We start from the raw sequence: 27,515 nt of genomic DNA, 5'->3' as shown, positions 1-27,515 counted from the left end.
TTCAGCTTATATGGCAGCTATATGTTATAGTGGTCCGATATCAGCCGTTCCGACAAATGAGCAGCTTCTTCAAGAGAAAATGACGTTTGCAAAATTTCAAAAGGATATCTTAAAAACTGAGGGACTAGTTCGTATATATACAGACAGACAGACAGACGGACATGGTTAAATCGACTCAGCTCAACATACTGATCATTTATATATAGTATATACTTTATAGGGTCTCCGAGGCTTCTTTCTGGGTGTTACAAATATCGTGACAAACTTATTATACCCTGTTCAGGGTATAAAAATAGGGTGCGTCATATACTGAAATTCTCCAAAAGATGAAAAGCGACAACGGTCTTGAAGAGTTGAGTTCAAAGGTGACCTACATACAATAACGATGAAAGAGGACCTATTAATTGAGCAAGAATTCAGGCAGGGATCCAACTGTTTCAAAGCATCTTAGAGGGAGCGATGGGTGATATGCCGGTGATACAGCCAAAAACCCATAATGTTGTAATAGTGTGTAAGGACCTTGACGAAATTACACCTGAAGAAATCTGCGAGACAATAAAAAAGGAGTGTGGGATCCAAAATTTGGGGAAAGCAAGCGTCAAAAGTATGAGGAATCGCCGTAGTGGACCACAAATAGCTCTGCGCGCTCAGGATGCTAAGCTCTAGAGAAACTCTACCCGGTTTACTTGGGCGAAAATGTGTGCAAACGAATCCTTAAGTAAAAATTAAGACGCGTTCTTTCACACCCTCTAGAGGTTTTTATTGCAGATGGACATAATCTGACTATAGCCACGTTTATAAACAGCTCTTAGTTAATAGACAACTTAGAAGTTCCATATTATGTCAAAAAACTGTAATTTGGTACTGGGTATCATAGTAGTGATTGGAAAATTTACACACAGTCATCTTTTTATAAAGTATCAAAATGGGTGAAATGAGATGATAAATACGATCACTTCATACAAAACGATTATGTTGAAAACTGCTAAAATATATCAGAAATATTAAGTTTCTTATTCTATATTCTATGCAAGGACTTCAAAGGCGGCGCTATGAAAATTGGCGTGACACCGTCTGTCTTAAGGTGAAAAGTTGAACCAAACTCGTTTTTTTTTTTTTAATTTTGTGTTTTCAATGAAATCACGGCTGCATAATCGTTAAAAAAAAGTGCAAAAATGTCTTCTAGTAACAATGAATTATGAGTGGCATAAGGCATTCAGTGAAGATCGTCAAGTCTACGAAAACTTGCCCCAATGTGAGTCGTCCATCTACCTGAGTTAACCGTGATGTTACCAACAGACAGATAGCAGATGGTCCCAACGTTTCATATGAATCGAGTCAACACATTTTGCTTATTGTTTTCGGTATGAAGGGTTCAATACTAGACTCGTACCAAAACATTTGAATCAAATTGCAAGAACGACGTCGAGTGCAGCTCGTAAAAGAGATGTTTAACAAGGTAGCTGTGGAGCCGATATTCAAAAAACGCATCACTTACCAGAAATTTGTTCCGGGTCAAACGATCAATAAGGAATATCACTTTTGACTTCTCGCAACTTTTTTATGTGTTCAAAACTGAGAAATTCAGGGAAGGCATTGAAGGCCGCCACAGAAAGGGGTATAGCAAGTACTAATATGGAAAATTTAATTAAACTATGACATGCATAAAGATTTGTATTTAAATATTTGAAAATGCTTTTTTTCTGTCAGTCAGTTAGGTTCATATTTTATTAAATGGTGTATGCACCCTTGTTACTAATTAAATTAATAAAATTTAATAATTTATCATTATCTGTTGAACCTTCTGGTATTTGAAACAATTAAAGTGATTATAGTTTTTATCAATTTCAGGATGTAAGTACTACAGTGTTTCCTTGGCGTTCTCAAATTATTCAAGCTTAAGAAACGCGTCAAATTATTTCAGGAACTTTTTCGTTTATAATTGAATTTGCTAAGAGTTCTTAAATGAATACTTCTATGCTCATATTATATACAACTAGGCGTAGTTTTTATAGACTTTCTCGAGTGGGTTAGAGTGTTTCATCTCTTCTTGTGTCTAAAACAATCATGTAAACGGTTCGCTCGGCTGACCGCTGATTGTCTCGCAGACTCTGAATCATTACCCGGTACAAGAGCCAAGAAATGAAGCAAACAAAAGCCAGGCAAGTAAACAATCAAATTGGAACCAGAATCAACTGAGCTACCCAGATACCGGCGCAGCATCAAACGCAGCACATAACATACACACAGCCTGATTATTGCCCGAGATTTGCAATATTCTTCAAAGTTCGGCGCGGCACTAAGAGACCAAACATAAGAGGAAAGAATAATACTTGCGCGCAAACATCAACACTTGAAGTGTGTGCGAGAATCAGCGAGCTCATGCAGATTTACCTCTCCACACATACATAAATACATATGAACTCGTATTTATACGCAACAAATCCGCTGTAAGTCGGATTAAACTGTGCGTGCGGTAAGTCGGAAAAATACTACCAAAGGAAAAGGCGAAAGGAAATTGAAAGAAAATTGAAACAATAAATGTTTGTTGGTGAGTTTGTATGTGTACACCGTTACAACTCAGATATAATATAAGTATCGTGTGTATGTATGTCTATCGAAGTGTATGTTAATGTTAGACGGCTAACTGTTGTTAAGGGAAATGTAGGCGCGGTTTAGCTTATTTTGCCTAACTTTGATGGTTGCACGTGCAGACTGCTAATGGCGATTGTGAAAATTGTTCGAAAACCACAATCACCCAACAATGCGGGCCGCAGGATCGAATACATGAATCTGTAATTTTAGCAAAGTTAGAATAAATTATATTAAAATATGATCCCAATCGGCCCGTTCATCAGATGGCTTGAGTATCTAGATTTGAATGTTGTACTTCAAACGATTTAAGCTGGAACACTAAAAACATTTCATATCTCTGAGAAGTAGCTGTGACTACACTATTTCTTTTGTTAAATGCTATTATCATATTAGACTTAAGAAGAAAGTCGGAGAACATAAATATGACAGCTTTACACAACGACTATAAAATTGGACACAGGTTACGCGTTTTCAACGTTTAACGAATACTGATTTCCATGGTAGAACTAGATGAGATCCAAATCAAACAAATACACGGTAGGAATAACTGAATTAATTGAAATCTGGATCAATACTTCCGTTAGCCTCCATATTCCTAATAGAAAGATTTTCGAACTTTCGGTTGACTTAATATCGCATATATCGGCCAATATTTCACTTTTCTAAGGCCCAAAAGATCTTTCAAATGGTTTTCAATGATTTTTCTGAAACTCCAACAATGCTGCTAAGATCTGTGACTGTTAATCGTCGTTTCTCAAGCACCAATTCTTTTATTTTATTGTCCGTCCTGGACGTGGTTCGACGTCAACTCTTTCTCGACCCTCTTTGAATAATTTGTATCAATCAAAGACACTTTCTCGCCTCAAACAATTATTACCGAGGGCCTTGTCCAACATTCTGAACGTTTTGACACCAGAAATTTAATTCGGCACACAAAATATAATGGGACTTCTTTGTTGAAGAATTTCAGTAATCTTAAAAATTGAAATTGAATCGAATACACTCTATGTACTTCAGAAAGATAATCGTATACTAAGAGATTTGGGATTTAGCATAGATGTAATGATGAAAATCTTCTAGAAAAATGCTTAAATAAAAATGTTATAATTTTTATTTTATGATGGGAAGCAGGGCAGCAGTGTAGAGTGTCGCCAGGAACAAATGACTTCAGGTGGCAGGTGGCAAAGGGATCGAAGGAGTAGAGCGGATATCATCCAATAATGTGGCCGACATACCTAAACCCATGTATTATGGTTACGACAATCTGGACAAGAGAATGATAAGCAAGGTTAAAGCATTCTGCATGATCTACTGAGATACAAAACTGCATAAGTCATGTGCAAAGCGGTAGATCAATAATAGACAAAGTTCCTGTTCACTCCTTATGGAAAAGGCTGGGACGGAACATGCCTGCAGAATGAGCTGACAGATTGAGATGACTACAGAAAATGTCAAGAAGCAAGGCAAGTGAAACCATGAAGCATCCCTTGTGCACCTGTCGCGCATTAGCAATGCCATGCTTCAAACATAAGGCGGCCTCACGACATCAGTGCCTTATAGTGAAGGATCGATAGTGAGGCAGCAGAAATTAAAATTCGCGTTAAGCGCTAACATCCCGAAATATGACTAATTATCATGATCTAGGTCACAGCATTCCATCTGGCATCGCTTAGAACTAAACCTGGTCTAAGCGTCCCTCACGAACATACCAGACTAACCTAACTTAACCGTATGCTGGGTTAACATGTACTCAATGTTTTGTCTGACTTTGCAAAATGTGTTTACAAGTGTGATTGTACAATGTAGTGGGGGAAAAACGGACGCCACATAGTCATGTTGCAAACTCTCAGAGGTCCAAGATAAGTATCAAGGTGAATTTTGTAGACACAAAGTATAATTGCAACAACATCTAATTTTACATTGGCTTATGAGAATGGTTCAAGTTAGTTACATAGGTCATACATGTTGTGTGTATCTCTGTCGATGGGTCAAAATACAGTCGCTTAGCACTTTCTTAGCTGTTCGAGTTAAAAGCGACGGCAGCGCTTAGTTTTCGATTTTGGGCTTAACACAAAAACATCTGTGAATACTACAGAACAGTTAAACACTTTTACCAACATATTTGCTTGATTCTCGGAGGAGATTGTGCAAGGCTCTGCTTATATTTCCCAACTAGTAATGTACTTTCTTGTTGGCGTGTGTGTAGAGATTATTTGTATGAACACTAAACACAATACAATCGCCATAATTTAGCCGAAAATCGTTTGTTTTGGCTAGCGTGCAGCGGCTGCAAATCGCAGACACTTAGTTTTTATAAATGCGGCTCATATCAGATGATAGAGTGGGATTAATTTTGTGCTCAAACACCTAATGTATAAGTGATTAGGTATTTTAGCACGTGAGTGCAGTATAATTAATCGATTGAGTGCAGTATTTGTTTGCAACTAATGAGTTGGCTGGTGAACACTAACGGCTTAAAATATTTCGCAAAAGTATAACATCGTAAAAAAAACACTGGCGAAATTACATATACAAATTAATAATACTATTATATCTTAGCTGCAGACAGTACAATATTTAATCATTTAATATTCAATTATGGAATTCATTCAAACTGTTTTTTGTGAAAATCAGTATCTGTGACCGCCTCATTTTGGGTCCATTTACCAAACACGCGACGGTGTTGGCTGTTTGCCTTCAATTCTTGTATGAGTTGAATTTTATAAGTCCACAAACCAAGACCCTTTTGCAACACCTCCCATTAAAAGATAGGATATAGTTCCAATTATTGCGCGCGATGCAGATGGACTTATTTGGGTTTTAATCGAAACACAGTTCTACGAATTGGCGTAGCTAGGGAGGGGCGAAGGGGGCCGTCGCCCCGGGCGCAACGTCTTGGGGGCAGTAATACGATCTTCGCTGTTTTTTAAAACTCCAATTCGGGCAGAAATTCCTGCAAATTGTGTCAAAAGTGTACAAGATATAGGGCGAAAATGGGTTTTTTATGGCTTTTATTAAGATGTCTTGTAAATTTACTAACAATTTCCTCAAAAACCGTATTGTGAGAGTTTTGGAACTTCAGAATTTGCGTGGCTTCTAGTTCCTAAATTTTATGTATTTAATATCGAAGATATTTTGTAAAAATTCGTTGTTCGAACCACCTAATGAAACTTGTAGGTAGGTAGATAAAGGGGGGCGGCAGAACATCCTTGACCCCGGGCGCCCGAAGTTGTTGCTACGCCACTGGTTCTACGGCAGCAATTACAACTTCGTACGGTATTCTGCGGATGCTCACTATTCGTTAAGGCTCGAATTACCTACTCTACTGAGCGATTATATTGAATGATTATTTTGGTAATGAATTTACACGAATTGCAAACGTTGTTGCGAAGTATGTCTGTTCCTTAATAAAAATTAAATTGCTTAGATTTTTTAAGATTTTCAAGTGAGGTTTAAGTTTAGGTTTTTTCCAGTCTAGTTTGATATCAAAAATAGAGAATATTACTGTAAATCTACGTGTTATCGTCGAAAGTTTGGTAAGACTTTGTCACTTAAGTGTGGTCTATTCCCAAAAACGGAGAACAAACTGCTATGGCACTGTCCACCTATCTCCCATATGTCATACATATGTGTAAATATTTGTCCTCCAGATCGACACTTTTCATACTTTCCGGTTAGTTTATTTCCGCTTAGTATAACTTGAGTTTAACTTCATATATTTCAGATATTCAATATTCCTTAATGAATTATTATTCTCAGCTGTTGCCGTACCGTGAGTGAAACTGGTTGTAAAAGTGGTATACAATTAACCCTAACTTAAGAGTCCGACTTACGACTTAAACTTAGGACCCTACTGATAAAAGTCACGATTGCAACCCTCTCAACCCTCTCTTATATACGTCGTCACATTATTAGATATACTCGTAATCCATAAAATTAGTGAGGCTTAAATCGGGATTTTTAATATTGTCAGGCAACATGTGCAATCATTGATTGCCATCCGAATCCTAACTCATACAAAATTTCTTACAATCTCTTGCTGTATTTGTATGGTAAAGCATTTTAGTCATTTTATGCATAAAAGAATCGCTCAGAGTGTCGAAGGTGCGCCATAGCTATAGGAGGGACAATGTGAAGTGGTTGAACCTTTACCAATTGCACCCAGCTGCACCTTCGACTATACAACCGTGCATACAACACTTGAGTCTTTGAGGCATATTGTTGTTTACGAACATAGTCACGCTTGTTTATTTATAGTTTGACTAGATTGCTTTGCTGCAACAACCTGCCCGCGCCCCGCCCTACACACCGGCACATTTGAAAAATCAATAACCGAAAGCCAAAAATAGGATAGGATTGTCATACATGAATGCCCGCTGGTGCTCTGTCCCGCACTCTCTTCATCACCACGATTTTCAGCATCAGTTCAGTGTCACCATTCGCGTCATCATGTTGCATGCTGCTGTTGTTGTTATTGTACACATACCACATTTTATGTGCCTAGGAAGTGTGCTGGAGGTTTAATGGTGTGGGCTCTACTGTCAATTATTCAATCAATTTTCCGCTGTATTAAAGTGCTATACGTGTATGTGTATGTATACGTGTATGTGTGCTTCCGGACTACTGTATTAGTATGTGCTTGCTTTTATTTGTGTTACAGCGCCTGCCTTCGAAGGTTCTCTGTACCACATTTCCACTTGATCCAATAATACATTGCCCTGTTATTGCCACTCTGTGCCCTACCGACATACACATATACTCATACATACATACAAACAACAACAGTTGCAACTTCAGCTATACACTAGCAGTGTTGCCCTTATGGGCTAGCTAGCTTAGTTGGCGGCACTTTCAACTGGAAATCCATTTTTGTAATTTTTAACACCTTCGTCACTGTGTTGTTGTTTTTTGTTGTTGGACTTACTTAAGCTGGTAAAGGTCTTTTTGATGACATACATCGGTCATGTATAAATTATATACATCCTGCACCCCTGCAAATCTGCACACACACCCTCTCACACAGATGCCACCGCCGGCCACTTACCTGAGTGGATCCTTTATGTGTATATAACGGTCCATTGAGATGGCGCATAAATTCAAAATGGACGCCGTTGAGCACATCACATCGAAAGCGACCCAAGTATCACAAAATTGCGCGCCGAAAATCCAATAACCTGCGAAACCAAAGAGTGGATATTTTATTATTCTTTTTAAGTTCGAGAGAGTGATCACATTTAGTTAATTAATATGAATGTATATAGTTTTATACTTATCTTTACTAATTAAATAGAAAGTGTTTTTTGTTTGTTAAGAACAAACCTCTTCTTCGTGCTCATTTAGTAGAGTAAATATTTGTCAGAATAGTTCTTAACGGCATTTCTCTTAACATTTTAAAGAAATTTGGTGTTCCTTTTGTAATTAACGGCACAAAACAACACCTACATATCACACATACATTGCCTTCTCACTTAAAAACAGCTTAATTTCGGCTGCACCGAAACTGTACAGGTAAATAACATGATAATAATAATAAAAACAGTTTTCATAGCAGAACTTGATTTTGATCGGTCAGTTTTTATGCCAGTTATGAACTGTAGTGATCCGATCTGAACAATTTCATTGTAGAATGCACAATTGCCTTTAACAATAGTCCTCGCCGAATTTCAAGAAGATTCGCATTCAAATCTTGATTTCGATTGTTCATTGTGTATGGCAGCTATAAACTATAGTAATACGATATCGGCTGTTCTGACAAATTAGTAGTTTCTTAGACAGAAAAGGACATGTGTAAAATTTCAGAACTAGATTTCAAAAACTGAGGGATTTATGTATATATAGACATGGCTGTTAGATTCAGCGGACCAAGCTGATCATTTTTATATATATATATATATATGGGTCACTCCATTCAAAATTTACACTCAACATTTTTTTCGTGCAAAATATAAGGTTGACAAATATCCCTTTCCCTTCCGCTTTTTTGCTCTTTGTTCAATGCTTTATGAAAAGTGTTACAGTGATCGGATTTAGTTCAAATATGCGCCGTTTTGTTCGATAATCTGTTTCCATCTAGACGGCAACTTCATAATACCCCCTCGTAGAAGCCCCCCTCCTTATTTGCGAAGAACTCGGACAGCCACTTTTCACAAGCCTCTTTTGAGTTCAACTTTACACCAACAAGGGCGTTCGCCATGGACAGGAACAGGTGGTAATCACTTGGCGCTATGTCCAGGCCTTCCATCCGAGCTCTCGTGGCTTCTGACGAGTCATCAACGAAGTGTGTGGTCTGGCGTTGTCGTGGTGGAAACCTACACCCTTCCTGTTTGCCAATGCTGAACGCTTCTGGTCGATCGCCCGCTTCATGCGGTCCAGTTGTTAGTAGTAGATGGCTGAATTAAGTGTCTGGCCATATGGGAGCAGCTCATAGTGGATGATTCCCTTCCAATACCACCAAACACACAGCAAAACCTTCCTGGCCGTCAATCCCGGCGTGGCCACTGTTGGGATGATTCGCCGGCCTTCGACCATGACCATTTTCGCTTAATTTTGTCGTATGTGAACCATTTTTAGGCGCCAGTCATCATCCGCTTCAAAAATGGGTCGAGTTCGTTCCGTTTCAGCAGCATATCGTAGGCGTTGATTCGGTCCAGAAGGTTTTCTTACGTCAAATCATGCGGCAACCAAACATAAAACTGTTGACAATTGATGTTGACTTTTGGACACATTTTATTTACTTGGACAAAATATGAAAATTTTTCATAATAAAAATAACTAGTCGGCCGAAATGAAATTAAACCGATATTTTTTGAGCGATTTTTTTTTAGAACTTTCGAGTTGGATTAACTTGGCAACAGTGCATCGATGAAATTAACTCAATTAATGAACCTCCTTCAAGTTCCAGTGTTCATCGATGCTGGTGTGAATTCAATCGAGGTCGTACATTAGTCCAAAACGGATTTCGTGAAAGTCAGATCGTGATGTAAGCTATCGTAAGATAGGTGCAACTATAAACATTAGTGGGATCAGCATACATTTAATATTGCTTGGACATTTGACTGTAAACAATTTTTTCCCGTTGGACACACAATTTGTCAATCACTCCAAAAAAAGGCTTGTGTCGATTCGTCAAGAGAAACGTTAAAAAAATACATCGTGATAAATGACAAATTTATTGTTATACGTATCCGCCAGGAAGTAAACAGTAGTCAACTGTATGGTTGTTTCAAAACGAAGAACGCAGGATGAAAATAGAGGAAATCGGATGAAAGCCCTTCTCATTCTCTATACAACGGTACGGTCAAAAACTACTAAACTACTAGAAGCAAATAAAACTGTTCATGCTCCCAAATACTGGAAATGTTGACTTCTCATCGAAAATATTGGTCAGTGTATGGGATATACAATTGGAATTCAGAGGACAATAATTTCCATGTATAGCATAAATTGGTTAAATCGGGTGAATACTTCCCTGAGCCTCCATATAACTAATATAAAGATTCTCAAACATCCGGTCGACTTTATTCTATGTGATTGGTGATTGTATGTAAGGTACCTCAATGAAACCAAGGGGACAATTTTTAGTATGTGCCATGATAAAAGTTAATATATAAAATCAGTTCGATACTCCTCGAACCCCTAAATACTAAATACTTATAATGATTTTCGTTATTCTAAAAAATCTTATCATCACTCTAAAATTTTGAATATATTGTCCAAATAAAAAAATACGTGTCGCATATTTTTCCTCAAAGAACAAAATAATGGACATATTTTATTCGTAAATCTCATAGTATCTAGGTTAGAATTATTTCTTTATCCTTTTTTTTTTCCTATAGATAGTTCAATAACAATAAATATTTAATTATTTCCAAAAGTGGGAAGCACTTGTTTGGATAAATTTAAATTTAGTACTCATTGGAGCAATGAACCCCATCGAAATCTACTCAGTGCCCAAATGTTTGATTCACAAGACCAACAAGAATATCGTGGAGCAGAATTTTCCATTTAAGCCAACCTCTCTATGGGCAATCTGTTCGTTAATACACTGCCATCGCAAATAAGCTTTACACGGTAGTCTCATTAGTGCCGATATTAATTTGCATCCTTAAAGGCCTTGAAATGAGTTTCGCTTAAAGAGTTGCCACGAGAGGCTCCGAAGAGGCGAAAGTTTAAACACGAACACAAAGCTTTTTAAACAATTTGATAAAGGTGCTTAAAACGGAAATAAATTAACCAATAAAGACCAAGGTAAACAATACCGTTATATTATTAAGGCAGCGTGTGTGTGTGGTACACATATGCAATTATGTGCGCTCATTTGAATGACAAAGCACTTGCCCTCGCCACAGACGGGCAGCCAGTTAATAAGGATATTTGCAATTCATTGACGGAGTAGAAGAAAAAGCTTGGAAAACCTTGTTGACGTTTCGCAAAAGCAAAAAAATATCGAGCAACCGGGTGGAGCAGAAAAGAAAAGCAACAACAATCAGTGAAAGGGGCCGGCCCTAGTTGTCGCATAGAGCTTCGCTTTATACCGACATAATCGAATTTTGATCCTTTATCATGCACTTGTGCTATACACCGGCATGAATGTGAAAAGTAATAGGAAGAATAATGGAAAGTGGGAACGGATGTGCATGAATATAGAAATTCTTTGGTGGTAAATGTAGTAAATGACTTCCTTACATGAGGATGATGACAAAGTAAGCTGGCTTGTGAAAATAAACAGGAGTTTATGTCCTTGCTCCGGTAATCGAAAGGTGAAAGTAAATACACACATGCATCCCTAAGTGTGTTGCCCTGTACTTGCACGAGAGCTCTGCGTGGGGCTGAGAGTAAACAGTTGGCGCTTTCCCACTAGTTGCAACGCTATCCATATGCTGATGTATAAATTGGAATATGCACATACGTACACAATGTGTGGTCCTTATTATATTTGCATAAGCTTTGCAATAATATCGTCGACGATCTGTGAATGGAGAAGAGACAGGTCATTTGCATGGACTTTACACGCATGGCCGGCCCTTCCCACTCATATATGAAAATTTAATATGATAAATAAGGAAGGACTAAGTTTGGGCGTAACCAAACATTTTATACTCCCGAAATTTGCAAAGAACAAAGCCGAGAAAATGATTTTTGGAATAGGACAATTTTCTTATTACAATCATTATGCGCAGAAATCGTCAAAGAATTGCAAGTGTAATTATTATCCAACATACAAATATTATTAGTAATTGACTCCATTAGTTTCATTACTAAATTTAGCTTCATGCCCGATATATTTATTTTAAAATCGACTAAATTGCGTCAAATGATGTAAATGTGCTATAAAATCAAGCATAGAGGCTATACTTATTAAAAAGGGTATACAAGGAGGCGAAATGTGAAATGAAACAAACAGTCGTCGCATTCGTGACTTGGCTCCCACGTCACTGCTGACAGTCATAACTTCGAAGTCGTAGATAATTTCGTCTATGTTGAAACCAATATTAACACCAACAAAAACGTCAGCCTCGAAATCCAATGCAGAATAACTCTTGCCAACACGTGCTACTTCGGACTGTGTAGGCAATTGAGAAGTTAAGTCCTCTCTCGACGAACAGAAACAAAACTCTTCAAGTTTCTCATTATTCTCGTCCTGTTATATGGTGCAGAGGCTTGGACGATGACAACATCTGATGAGTCGACGTTACGAGTTTTCGAGAGAAAGATTCTGCGGACTATTTATCGTCCTTTGCGCGTTTGCCACGACGAATATCGTACTAGATGGAAAGATGAGCTGTATGAAACGAATTAAAAGACAGCGGCTACGCTACGTAGGTCATGTCGTCGAATGGACGAAAATACTACAGCTCTGAAAGTATTCGACGCAGAACCCGCTCGGTTAAGCAGAGGAAGATGAAGACCTACCCGTTGGAAAAACCAGATGGAGAAGGATCAGCTTCGCTTAGAATCTCCAATTGGCGTCAAGCTGGGAAAAAAAGAACGACTAGCACGCTTTTGTAAACTCGCGTAAGCGTTGTCTACGCTAATCAAGGTCAAACCATAGGATGGAAAATCGGTATTTTGGGGATTTGAGGTTTAGTCCAAGAATCTAAACTAAAAATATGGTTTGGTAATAAAGTCAAGCGAAAGTTTGAAACTCTAGTATTAAGCATATGAGTGCTAAAAGAAGTATTGTTCAAATTTCACCCATTTTTTAAACAGGGTACATTTTTATATGGAAAATATTCTCTCTGAATTTCTATAATAGATCTTCGGTCACTGGGTTCCCCAAATCTGGTACTGGGTTCTCTTACTTATATATAGAAGTTAAAATTGTCACAGATGATAAGTAGAAGCAGTTGTAATCCGATTTTGTCCACTTTCACAATGCAATGTATGCCAAGAAGTTAGTCGAGTAAATTATACCTGAGATATGAGATTGCCATGCTCCACCATTCTTGGCTTCTGAGAAGACCATCCGAACTATCATGATTGTAGAATTTAGAGATTAATGTCAGAAGCTTTATTTAGTGAGTTATTGCAGGGAACGTATTGGTGCTCTCATTTCATCCATTTTCACCCTCTCTGAAGAAATACCGAAAAGATTGGTCTATAACAAGTTTGGTTAGTATAACGTTAGGAAGGTGCGAAATTAGCTGATTAAACCCATGAGAGGGTGAGTTCTCTTGTATCAAATTTCATCAACATATCTAAATTTTTACTCAAGTTACCGCTTGCACGGTGGTCCGATGATACAAACAAATGTTCATTGAACAAAACTGTTACACTCTATTGCAACATGTTGCCAACGTATAAACATGTTTGAAAAGCCTTAAAAACTTATACGTGTTTGAGTCCTGACGTAAACCAACATTTGCGTATGAGCCACTTACCGTTGGCGCACGAGCTGAGTAACGGATTGTTTGCACTTTCGTCACACTCTACTGAAGATATACCAATACCGTTCATGCAAAGGATGTGGTTCTCGGTGATGATGGTCAAGACTGTCTACATGTAAGCACTTTGTGGTTGCATTAGTTGGGTATTTACGTTTTTGCTATTGCTTTTTCCTTAACAGCAATTTTGTGTGAGAAAGTTTCTTCTTCTTGAGAAACACCAAGAATTTTATATGAAAAAGCTCGCCCTCATTGTGTGGAAAGTTCTAAAAATATATTTGGTTATACGTACATATGGGACCCACAATTTTGGGTATTTTTGGTTTCTCTAAAAGTTGTTGTTTTTCGCTTGCATTGGGCTGTTTTTTACATATAAGTGGACGCTCATAATGATGGAATTGTTCAAGTGCATAATATGTGTAGACCATGAGGCAATGGAATGACCAGATGTAAAAAAGATATTGAGGAAATACTGCAAAAATTGTTTTCAAGAAATGAGCGAATTTTGCAATGATAGTCGTGAAGCTTGTGTTCTAGTATTCTGGATATATTTTCTCTTCGAATGAGGGTTGTCCATCTCAGTGGTTTTCACTTATATTCCCATATTGAACCGTATATTTAAGACCTTCTTCAAATAATATCACTTAGTTATCTTGAATGTTTTGGGAGATAAAGGAAAAGATGTTTATCAGGACCTGCTTGGTATCCTCGAAGGTACATTTATCTATTTTATTGTTTTTAAACAAGTGCTTCTCTTAGAAATCTATCTTCTATAATCCAATGTTGCTTTTGAAATAACTCCCTAATAAATTAAGAGAAAGAACTCAAACCTGTTCTGTTCGTTAGTCCCGCTTAAATTCGAAAAAGGCTGAACCGATTTGACTAGTTTTAGTCCTGAAATATTCGTGGAAGTCCAGGGAATGTATAAACGGTGAGAAAATATAGGAAAATTGCAAGGGAAGGTATTTTTGGCATAACCTTCACTAATAAAAAAATAAATATTAAAACTTGTGAAATGCTAGATCATTATTGCTGATTTTAAGTTTGAAATGTTTATCGTAGATCCAGAAAGGTTCAAATAGTAAGAAAATTTGGAAAATTTCAAAGTCTTGGCTAAATTCGGTCTGGAATTCATTGTGGAAGATAAAGGAAGTGACAATGAAGTAGGTATGCTTAGAATACGACGAAATCGTGCACATCAAACACAACAACAGTGAGCGATTTCGCAAACGCAGTGCTCCTGCGTTTGTGCCTATTTTAACAATTGGTAAATTTCAATAATGGGAAATTTGAACATCGTTTACTGAATGTGTTTCTATTTGTAAACACTTCTTGTAACATAAAAACTTTTTCATATGACATTAGAGTTCGGCGTTAAAACAATTACACGTCGCGTGTTCACCCGTCATCTTAGTTTTGCTCTATCCCGGTGGTAAATTTTACTCCCACGAGCTGATTCAATTTCCGTAGTTTATCAAAAAGTTTTGAAATGATTATTAGACTGTATTATAAGTATGTGTTTTGTCAAGACCAAATAGAAACCTTAGCCAGTTTCTTAGGAAAACTCTATTTTTTTATTTACGAAATACTTTTTGTTGGTTTTAAGTTTATTTTATACAGAAGTTTGGCTCTTTTATTTCTCGATTTATGCAGTATTTATATGCATATGTATTTAATGATAAGAGTAACTCGGAATAAATCTAGCCATATTTATTTTGCCTTGCATCTTCTTCCTCTTTAGTGGCGTAGCACCGCTTACGCCAGTCGTATCTTCCTTTCGCTACGTGGCGCCACTTGAAGATTTCAAGCGAAGCCATGTCCTTCTCCACCTGGTATTTCCATTGGAGTGGAGGTCCTCCTCCGCTTAACCGGGCGTGTAATGCGTCCAATACTTTCAGAGCTGGAGTGTTTTCGTCCATTCGGACAACATGACTTAGCCAGCGGAGCCGCTGCCTTTTAGTTTTGCCTTTTATAGACACGTGAAAATCACTTGAATATATATGTAGCTTAAAAATTAGGTTGTCGAATTCGGTTTGGCATAATAAGATCGCAGCGCCACCATGGTTTATATACATAAACACCACGTCCCGGTTTACAAAAAATTACAGTAAAAGTGAAATATTAGGAAATATTACTTTCGTTATGCTTCTGCCTTTAAATGAGAAAATATGTGAATGAAGCTTTAACATTTTAAAACGCCTTTTCTCCCATTCTTCGTAAATCCTTAAGAGTAACAAAGAATGGGAGAAACACTTGTAGATGACATCGTATCTACATACTTATTATATTATTTCCCAAACACGCCCCCTGATGTTTCAGTTTTTGTTCCTAAACCAAGGATCCAACGTAAACAAGCTCTTTATTTTCAATTCAAATCGTGACCAATCATTTTACTTTTTAAATTTATTTCATTTAGGATATTTTAACCTTTTGCAATAAATTTTTTGTCTCAAACGATAAATCTAAAACTTTGAAATAGTGATATTTTATGACAAAATATTCTATTTTACAAAAAAGATCTGGCTAATTCTATTCATAAAAACATTCCAAGTTATCCATCCAATGTAATTAAATTGAAAACAAGAAAAACGTTGCACCTATAAAAGTATGGTGTTTTGCTCTTCATCGGTTATTTTAAGAGGAACTACTATAGCAGTAGCCCGACCTGTACAATAAGTTCGAATATTTTCGCTATACCTTGAAATTTCGTGAGCATATGTCCCTTGTTAAATATAAAAGAAAGAATAAGAACTTAATTTTGATCGATCAGTTTGTAAGGAAACTAGTTATTCGACATCGGCAGTTCAGACATATCTGTGAGCAGCTTCTTGGTGAGGAAAGGACGATTACAAAATTTGAGCTCGATACCTCAAAGACTGAGAGGCTAGTATATACAGACGGACAGACGGTTAAATGGATATGTCAAAATTCAGTCAGCTCATCACGCTGATTATTTATATATGTATATTTTGTATATGATCTTCGACGTTTTATTTTGTTATTACGAAAATTATGGAAAACTGATCCTTGTTCGGGGTATAACAAAGAGCGTGTTTACCTTGGAGCCATGTTTTTAGGGCGAAAACTGAAACTTCAGGAGACGCTTGCAAAAAAAATGAAAATGGAAATTAGAGACACCCTAATATACGTAAAATATATTTTGTATTTGTCTGTACAGATAAAGATACGAAAGTGTTGCTTACATTTGCCAAACTTTCTCACGTACATATCTGTAGATATAAAACAAAGTTTGGTCGTTTAAATGCTGCAACTTTGTTACAAATAAGTTCTACTTTCAGCAAGTATCTTCTTTTACAATCTGTACAAGTTCTTTCCAGATACGTGTGTGTTTCTTTTCATAAATAATCAAGGTACCAATAAAAAATGATTTTCTTATACTAACATACTGCTGTGAGCAAAAACTAGTAGCACTTTTTAACTTAAATTTCGAATGAAAATTCATTCGTCGAAATGGTATGACTGTAATATCTGTGCCAAATAATCATTAATGTCTTTCTGAAGTACATAAGATACATTATGCGATGTCCAAGACGGCCAATAAAATAAAAGAATTGGTGCTTGAGGATCGACGATTAACAGTCACAGATCTTACTGGCATCGTTGAAATGTCGGAACGATTAGTGAAAATCATTTTGAAAGATCATTTGGGCCTAAGAAACGTGAAAGCACGATTGGTTCCAAAATCAAGAATTTTTTTCGAAAAACTGCGTCGCGTTAACGTCTGTGAAACAATGCTTTCTGACAACCATGAAGCGGCAACCAGCGTATTCGCTGGATTTAGCTCCGTGTGACTTCTGACTATTCAGACCACTCTGGGGAAACCGTTTTGGGTTAATTGAAGACATTAAACGTGAATCGTTACGCGCATTGAAGACTATTCCGGAACTTGACTTTAACAACTCTTTTGCGTGCTACACGTAGAGTAAATGCATAGTTTAAATGTACTTCGACTCAGATAAAGAAGGCGTCATTGATGTTTCTCATTCTCATATGACCAATAAACAACAGTTTTAATCTTCATTTGAGTTCTCTTACAGTAAAACAACATAGTTAGAGAAAAAAGATTACGAAACTGCTGTAACTGGCATCAAAAATTTACAATATTTATTAAAAGGCCTTATAATGTCCTACTTTGTTATAAAAGTCGTCTTGTTTTAAATATTTGCCATTCTTCTTCTTAATTGGCGTAGACACCGCTTACGCGATTATAGCCGAGTTAACAACAGCGCGCCAGTCGTTTCTTCTTTTGGCTACGTGGCGCCAAGCGAAGCCAGGTCCTTCTCCACTTGGTCCTTCCAACGGAGCTTCCTCTTCCTCTGCTTCCCCCGGCGGGTACTGCGTCGATGTTTTCATTCATCCGGACAACATGACCTAGCCAGCGTAGCCGCTGTCTTTTAATTCGCTGAACTATGTCAATGTCGTCGTACATCTCGTACAGCTCATCGTTCCATCGAATGCGATATTCGCGGTGCCAATGCGCAAAGGACCATAAATCTTTCGGAGAATTTTTCTCTCGAAAACTCGTAACGTCGACTCATCGGTTGCTGTCATCGCCCAAGCCTCTGCACCATATAGCAGGACGGGAATTATGAGCGACTTATAGAGTTAAGCTTTTTTTCGTCGAGAGAGGACTTTACTTTTCAATTGCCTACTCAGTCCGAAGTAGCACCTGTTGGCAAGAGCAATCCTGCGTTGGATTTCCAGGCTGACATTGTTGGTGGTGTTAATACTGGTTCCTAAATAGACGAAATTATCTACCACTTCAAAGTTATGACTGTCAACAGTGATGTGAGTTCCAAGTCGCGAGTGCGACGACTGTTTGTTTGATGACAGGAGATATATCGTTTTGCCCTCGTTCACTGCCAGACCCACTTCTTTTGCTTCCTTGTCCAGTCTGGAGAAAGCAGAACTAACGGCGCGGGTGTTGAGGCCGATGATATCAATATTATCGGCGTACGCCAGCAGCTGTACACTCTTATAGAAGATGGTACCTTCTCTGTTTAGTTCTGCAGCTCGAACTATTTTCTCCAGAAGTAGGTTGAAGAAGTCGCACGATAGCGAGTCGCCTTGTCTGAAACCTCGGTTTGGAAAAGTTCTTCCCAATCCTGACGGAGCTTTCGTGTTGCTCAACGTCAGTTTACACAGCCGTTTTAGCTTGCGGGGATACCAAATTCAGACATCGCGCCATAAAGGCAGCTCCTTTTCGTGCTGTCGAAAGCAGTTTTGAAATCGACGAAGAGGTGGTGTGTTCGATTCTCCTTTCACGGGTCTTTTCCAAGATTTGGCGCATGGTGAATATCTGGTCGGTTGTTGATTTTCCAGGTCTGAAGCCACACTGATAAGGTCCAATCAGTTTGTTGACGGTGGGGGCTTTAATCTTTCACACAATACCCTCGATAGAACCTTATATGCGATGTTGAGGAGGCTAATCCCACGGTAGTTGGAGCAGATTGTGGGGTCCCCTTTTTTATGGATTGGGCATAGCACACTTAAATTCCATTCGTTGGGCATGCTTTCGTCCGACCATATTTTACAAAGAAGCTGATGCATGCTCCCTATTAGTTCTTCGCCGCCGTGTTTGAATAGCTCGGCCGGTATTCCGTCGGCCCCTGCCGCTTTGTTGTTCTTGAGGCGGGCAACTGCTATTCGAACTTCTTCATGGTCGGGTAATGGAACGTCTGCTCCATCGTCATCGATTGGGGAATCGGGTTTTCCTTCTCCTGGTGTTGAGCGTTCACTGCCATTCAGCAGGCTGGAGAAGTGTTCCCTCCATAATTTAACTATGCTCTGGGCATCAGTGACTAGATCACCTTTGGGGGTTCTACAAGAGTATGCTCCGGTTTTGAAACCTTCTGTAAGCCGCCGCATTTTTTCGTAGAATTTTCGAGCATTACCCCTGTCGGCCAGCTTATCAAGCTCTTCGTACTCACGCATTTCGGCCTCTTTTTCTTCTGTCTGCAAATGCGTCTCGCTTCCCTCTTCAACTCTCGGTATCTATCCCATCCCGCACGTGTAGTGGTCGATCGTAACGTTGCGAGGTAGGCAGCCTGTCTTCTCTCCGCTGCGACACGGCACTCCTCGTCGTACCAGTTGTTCTTTTGCTCTTTCCGAAAACCAATGGTTTCGGTTGCAGCTGTACGTAAGGAATTTGAAATGCCGTCCCACAGTTCCCTTATATTTTCCATTAAAGGGAAATAAAGGACGAATTTCTGATTTGGGAAGTCGTTTGCCAGGTCGAATGCATTGCTTTTGATTTAATGGTTTGAAAACTTTTTTATACTCTTGCAACCAGTTGGGTAGTCGAAAAAGTCTTTTCGTACTTTTTCCGTAGATGTCGTTGTCCAGAGTCCAGTGAATGTCACGCAAGCCACCAATGAAATGTGTGAAGTTTACGGAGACGATGCCGTATCACTTCGTTAGCACAACAATGATTCGCTCGCTTCCGTTCTGAAAATTTCGAAACTTCGGTTTACACTGATGGAATAATGTCTCTAGCAGAAAAATGGCAAATGGTCTCTAACAAGTTTAAAATTTATATATCTCCTTAACCACTTAATCTACAACAACCAAATTAACTGAGTCAAATCCTATGAGAAATTCTAACGACTGTGTAAAAATGGATGAAATCAGAGAATAACCCCGCTCACTCCTCATATAACAGTACTGTTAAAAACTATTAAATCACGTTAAATCAATAACTATTTACGTCAAAAACATGAAGTTTAACGACCGAGATGGTATGAGAGAGATTTATGAGACCTGGTGTGAAAACTGGACGATGGGCGTGACACCGTCCACTTTGAGGTGAATTCCCACATCTCGGGACCCAAGCAATGGATTTTGACAAAATTTAGTACGTGGCATTCCTTTTACATTCTTATGTCACATTATGAAAACGGACGAAATCGGACAACAACCACACCTACTTGCCACATAGCACAATTTTAAATTCCACTTGATTCTTTTACATTCCAGTACACAAATCAAGAAGCAATTAATATAACGAGATAAAACTGTGCACGAATAATGTTTTTAGTGTGCCAAAAATTGCTTAAATCTAAGAAAAACTGTTCAAGCCCCTAGGTACCGAATATTTAAACCCTGGTACTTACTGTTGACTTCTGATTGAAAATATCGGTGAGTGTGTGATATATATAAATGTAATTAAGGGATATCCTTCTCTTATAATGATAGGCCTGTATGTCAAAAATGGATTGAATCGGGCCTGTACTTCCTTTAGCCCCATATACTTAATATAAAGATTTTCGAACAACCGCCTGACTTTCCTCTACATGATTGGTTTTACACCTTAAAGTATTTCCCTCGCTTTGGTTCTTGCAAGTTGCAAGAGTATAAAATGTTCGGTTGCACCCGAACTTAACCCTTCCTTACTTGTGTCGGTCGCAAAATGATATAACGCGCACTCCTGCCAGTCAAATGATAGATAGACGACGTAGCTGACGGAACATATACATAGACGATTTGACATTCTGCACAATGAATGACGAAACGTCCACCAGAATTATGTTTACTTGTAACAGTCGGTTAAATAGCATAACTTGGCGACCTACACTCACATCAGACCATGTGCCCGAAAACTATCTCTATCCAAAAATTCTCCGACTTTATTTTTGTGGACAATCACACTTACATTAGCTTTAGTAAAACTAACTGGGTCGGTGTCTCTTTGTACGTCCGTTCATCTGTCCGTATATACGCGAATTAGTCCCTCAAGTTTTGAGATGTCGATCAGAAATGTTTCACTTATTCTTTACTAACTAAAAAGCTACTCATTTGTCGGAATTGCCGATATTGGGAAACTATAGCTGCCATACTAACTGACCTATCGGACTAAAATGTTTGTATGAAACAATTTTTCATTTGACAAGGTATCTCACGAAATTTGATACGGATTATTATCTAAAGCATCGCTATAATTTCCGAAGAAATTGTTTAGATTGGACTATTATAGCATATACATAGCTGTTATATAAACTGACAAATCAAAATCAAGTCCTTGTTTGGAAAACTTTTGTACTTGACGATATATCTTCATTAAATTTGGTGTAGTTTATTCTCGAAGACATCGCTTTGGTCTCCCAACATATTGCTCAGATCAGACAAATATAGTAAAATCAAGATAAAGACCTGATGCATACTACAAAAGCTGCATTAAGAGGTAGTTGACAGCCGCATATGCTGAGTACCAATATTATATTAGTTTACAAATAATTCTCGCAGACAGCAGAATCATAGCAAAATTAGAAGAGGAATGCGCTAAATTTGTTATTGTTTCATTTGCGCAATTAAATACATTTCATAGCAATAGTTTGTTTGCAACAAAGATAATGAAACTTTGTTGTGGTTGTTTTCCAACCAACCTTTTTTTCTATCTCACCACGAGGACGCACAGATTCACGTACAGTTACGCTAGCTAGCTCGACTTAGAACCAAGTAGACATTTGTGGTTGTGTGTATGCATGAAAATACTTGCATAAGTTGCATACTTATTATTTCTCTGTTCTGTTTACTTTCCCTCTGAATTTATTGTTGCTTTTGCGATTTTCCGCTGCTGCCTTCCGTTGCTCATTTGCATTGCACAAATTGCGGAAATTTCTCATGCAAAATATTGCCATCACCACTGCAGCCGTTGTTGTTGTTGCTATTGCTGTGGTGTGGTGGTTCGCTGATGCTGCTGACATTGATTGCCGAGACAGGGCCGAGGGGAAAGTGGCTGCATAAGTGAATTGTGCTGCGGCAAGTCGGCTGTGGAATTGAGTGACTGTGTGGCCGCATGCAACGTGGGCTCATTCTGTCAACGTCAACTGTTTCCCTTTCGCTTTCAGCGCTACGCCACATTATGCGACAGATGCATAAACTGAAATATGGTTAATACGCACACATATGTACATGTAGACGCCTAAACACATGTATGTGGATAAAACGCCCTTATCCTTGGGAGTTCGCGGGAAAGTATGAAATACTTGAACTTTTGCCGAGTTGCTTTTCAAAAATTCGCTTACCTGGGTTCCGTTAGAATTTATTGTTGCTATTAACATGAAGTGCAAATAATTTTTTGTTGCCCTTAGGGCGTCCATTTGCGTTTTGGAGTGATATTAGGAAAGTAATAAATATTTATGCCATTTTTCACATCTTTTGACTTCTCATAACTGAGAAAAGTTGAACACCTAAGTTGTGGTGAATAAATATACACATTTTGTTACCTTTAGTCATCTATAGTGGTCCGGTAAGTTTTTAGGTTCCAAAATAAAAACGAAATTTTTAGATAAAAACAGAAGTCTTCAGAAATAGTCGCCGTTACGACGATAACCTCTTCGACTAAAAATTCTGCATGACGAGTGCCTTCATAAAGTTTGGAATCATAAAAAGGGTCGCATGATTTGAAATGTGGAGAAAACGAAAGATAAGTCAATTCAACTAATTGCCCGTGATAAGGCGCGAAGTTAGGTAATTTTTATTTTTATATTGGCGCTCATCTTCTTCGGAGTTTAAGCTGTTCTTTGGTTCTGCTATCTAGAAGCGGAACCATGCTTTATCGGTGGTAGTGGGAATCTCCTTATGTAAGGGCGAAACTAATTGCGGGGTACTGTTTTCTGAAGGTTATTTCCAACAGCATCCCTACTATATTTATTAAGAATATATGATAATTTTTCTCATCCAACACTTTCCTAAAATTACTGTAGTTACATACCATTTCTAATGAAAAAAGTAAATATCTTAGCGTCAATTTTTGTGCACCTGCCATTTGGGTGGTCTCGATGGAGCGAGAATACTCTGTTGAACAAATTAGTTATAATACATTACAATAACGATAAAACGCGAAGACTATAGAGATGGCATGGTTTCTTGGTTGGAATCCATGCAAACATTTCATCATATTACATAAATTAGGACATTAACGTTTCACAAACTGATGAGAGTATATAAAGTTTACCAAGAAGTTGGTAACACCCAGAAGAAAACGTCAAAGACTCTAGAGAATGTATGTTTAATTGATCAGTATGAAACGCTGATTAGTCATGTCTGTTTGTCTGTCCATCTACCTGCCTGTATATACGCGAGCTAGTCCTTCCAATTTTGAGATATCGATCTAAACTTTTGCACACGTCCTTTTTTCCAAGGAGCTGCTCATTCGTCGGAACCGTGGATATCGGAGCAATTTAGTGTATAGCTGTCGTACACACTGAACGATCGGTATCAAGTGCTTGTATGAAAAACTTTTGCACTTAACGGGCTATGTTCACAAAATTTGGTTTGGGTTATTATCTAAGGCATCGCTATCATCTTCGAAGAAATTGTTCAGATTGGATCACTATAGTATATATCGGCTATATAAATTGGCCGAACAAATCAAGTTCTTGTAAGGAATCTTTTGTATTTGTGAAAAGTATAACATGCTTGGTGCAATCTAAATTAACGTTTTTTCTAATTCATCCTCATAAGCTTACAAAGCGAACTTGATACACAAAATGCTTGATATACATACTTTGTTAAAGTTGCACGGAGAAGTGACTATAAAACATTGATTTTGGTGAGGCGTTGATATTTTTAAAAAACTCTTTGAACAAAAGAGACAGTAATTGTTCCAGCCATCACTAAACGACCGTCTCCATACCTTGATACTATGGCAAGATTAATTTTAAGTTACCTAAAAACCAACGATATTGCTACTATCTATGTACTCTCAGTTTCCCAGCTAACTTAGTTAGAGGTGATGAACTGACCGTCGGATGAATCCGTTCAAATTTGGTTGAAATCGGTAGAGTAGGTCCTGAGATATGAGTTTTTACCTAATAAGAGCAGTGCAACAATTATCATCCACTGGCTCCTCTAAAATCTTCTTGTAACATCTAAGGAAAAAAATTTTACATTTTTGGCATATCTATTTCTTGAAATATAGGACTTTTAGTAGGTTTTAACAAAACACATATGGGTAGTGGGCAGAGTTATAATAAGAATTCACTAATTTTTATAGGGTGTGTAGGGATGCCAAAAATATTTGCCCATAACGCATTTGGTTATAATGGCTTGAATGGTTCAGGTGATATGCATACTAAACTTATTAGAGGGTGAGAGCGAGCTGGTAAATTGTGTTTATTATTCGACTGTTGGTTTTATGTGTTTATAGTTATAAGAACCTCTAGCAAATATATTTTGAATGTAGAAGCATTTTTAGTAACATTTCCTGAGACATGGTGTTGCGTAAGCATTTTGACACTTGAAGGTACTGTCATTTATAAGAAGTCTGTGTATAAATATTGAAACATTAAGCTTTGCTTCATATTCCTTTAATCGAAAAATGTGTGAAGATGATGTCATACCCATCGAGTTCGGCAACATCTCACTAGAGAGTCTCGACTTTGAACGATTTTCACACATTCACACTTGTCTGCTTTTCTTTCTGCTCATGCAAGTGTTTTATAACTGATTAATATCAGTAAGGAATTTCAAAACTATACAGCTTTTTCACCGGTGGCAATCGAATTTTGTAGAATTTCGCATTTTTTATTTTATCTCTCTCTATGTGCCTCATTTTGCCTTGCCTCTTGAGGAAGTGCAATTCTTTGAATGAAGTGTACCGTGAAAAGTCCTCCTAAATGTGAATATATCGACTGTGTAAAATTTAGAAAAAAGTGTCTTGTCTTCTACTATGTGTGTTGGTTGTATATCATTCGAGGAACTATTTGAGTATACAGAAATGGAAGGAATAAAAGTAAAGTAAGTTGAATTTTCGTTTTATTTTAGCAATCACTTTCAAATTTCCGTTTGCATTTCCGTTTTAATTAAAGGTGTGCTGCTGCTGACAACATTTGTCTCGTCGGGGGCTCGACACCAATTGCAATGTCATTGAAGTGGGGGAGGGGATGACAGACAGCAAATTTGCAAACGATAATGACACTTGTCAGCGTGACAGCGTAAGTGACAATGCAGCAATGATTTTTGGTACGTCGATTCTACATCCGTCCATATATATATTTGTGCGTATCTCTATATACAAATGTGTACGCGCTCATGGGCGTGAGCGATAATTGCAGCATACGTCAGGCATAAACGAGAGCTAACAAAACTTTGATGTGTTGCATGCGTGCGCGTGTGTGGATTATTGAGCCTTGAATTCAAATTGCAGGCGTCATTTCCAATTATACCAAATCTCGCTCGCACTGAGGGGGAAACGTAACGTTGAAGCAAGTTTGCTTTCAACAAATGGAAAACCAGTAGTTGATTGAGCGCAATGAAGCTATTACTGCAGCGAATATCGCCACAATTAAATTGACCCTCAAATTTCTGTATAAAATATCAGAGTAGGATTTGGTTCCATTCCTTAATCAAATATCTTATCCTAGACGGGTTCGTTCAACAAACATTTTCTGAATTTTTCGAAAAATGGTTTAGAGGTGTAAGCTTAAGATCCTGGGTCCTAAAACCTCTATTATGTTAACGGTGTAAGGTTTTGAAGGTAAACAAAAGACTTGTTTACGAGTTTATTTCTTATTCTATTACAAATAAACACTTTGCGGTGTTCACCATAACTCGGCTGGAAATTATCCGAAAATATAAAACAAAGTAAAATTAGTCACATTAAACATGGTGGAAAACATTCTTAATGTAAAAAAATTTTTACTTAACGATGGGGGGAGGTATTTTATATGTAAAAAATGTTCACTAAATTTGAAATGAATCGGTCAAGTTGTTTTGGAATGGCAGTGAACACGGACTTTGAAGAAGTAGTTTTGAGAAAAACACAACTATAGTTTATAAACTAAAAAAGTGACGAAAAAAATTACCCTATATTGTCAGTCAAAAGTATGCTCAATAATGTACAAAAGTCTGAATAAATTTACTCAAACCGTATTTAAGAAATAAATTCGCAAAAAAAGTTTTTTTTTACCATGAAAACTTTACTTAATTTTTTGATTATAGCCTTTAACTCATATTTATAGCTAGTACCATCCGCTAATAATAATAATAATAATTTATAGGTCTGCAATATCAATACAAGTATTTTGAAAGTTCGTTTCTTATGCTTAATAGTGAGAAACGTTCCCAAGTGGTTTAAAACTTCTTGAAGTAAGGTGTTTTTCAATAATGGAGCTAGATTCAAAAAATTAGGTATTTCGAGTTTAGGGCGTATAAATGCTCCCTCTTAGACGAAAATGTAAACTGCACCGATTCTAATAAATTTTATATCGTGGCGTTCTCTTCATGTTATACTAAAATAAAGGGTGCTTTTTCGACATATGATTTCTAAGAAGAATTAAAATGGCATAATAAAATGTAATGGCAAAGAATTTATTTTTATTAAAAAAAAAGGTTTTGCATTATGTTATCAAATCTACATCGGGTCCGAGACCACCGAGGCTGGCTGGAATCAATTCCGAACTAAATATGTTCATTATAAAATGGCAAACCACTATGAGTTTAAAAGAAGTAAATGCTGTCAAAAAGACCAAAAAATGTTTCCTGACTGAAAACCATAAGTCTCAAAAATATCCTTTCTTTAACTAACCACTACTAACAAAAAATACTTCATAAAAAATTATATTCCAGACAGTTTTCCTATACTCCGTATTCAAAATGGATAAAAGTTGTTAGTACCATTCACCCGTACACGTTATTGTTATTTACCTCTCTTTGCAGTTTTATACAATATACATATGTATATATGGCCACTGCCAGATTAAATATATCTTTAAATTTATTTATTTCACGCACTCACAGGTTAATACTAATTTCATTTATATTAGAATAACTAAAGGTTAAGTTATCCTACGTTCTACTTTCTCTCTTACATACATTAATTAAGCTATCTTAGTAATACATTATATAGTGACAGCATCATCACTTGTCGCTTGTTGATCTCCGTTACCTAATTACGTACATATATAAGTTTTTCACTTCTAAACTAAGCATGTCAGTTGGATTTTGGCTACCAAGTCACTCAGATATCTCAAAAATATTGGCAGAGATTAATTAGCTTAACTTAGTGCGGACAAG

The 27,515-nt window shown here is 37.5% G+C and overlaps 1 protein-coding gene across 2 annotated transcripts in view; it reads right to left on the bottom strand.

Moving 5' to 3' along the window:
• LOC126766544 (dopamine receptor 1) overlaps positions 1-27,515 on the bottom strand; it is a 227,081-nt gene that overhangs the window by 135,529 nt on the left and 64,037 nt on the right. For both annotated transcript variants that reach the window (XM_050484301.1, XM_050484302.1), the window contains exon 4: positions 7,640-7,769. In XM_050484301.1, the coding sequence (XP_050340258.1) occupies positions 7,640-7,769 (130 nt within the window). The remainder of the gene's footprint in view (positions 1-7,639; positions 7,770-27,515) is intronic.

This window comes from Bactrocera neohumeralis, unplaced genomic scaffold (genome assembly GCF_024586455.1).
Source record: "Bactrocera neohumeralis isolate Rockhampton unplaced genomic scaffold, APGP_CSIRO_Bneo_wtdbg2-racon-allhic-juicebox.fasta_v2 ctg165_3, whole genome shotgun sequence".
In the NCBI taxonomy this organism is placed as follows: Eukaryota; Metazoa; Arthropoda; class Insecta; order Diptera; family Tephritidae; genus Bactrocera; species Bactrocera neohumeralis.
The sequence above is the reverse complement of the archived record's forward strand: the minus strand, read 5'-3'. Positions and strand labels throughout refer to the sequence as shown.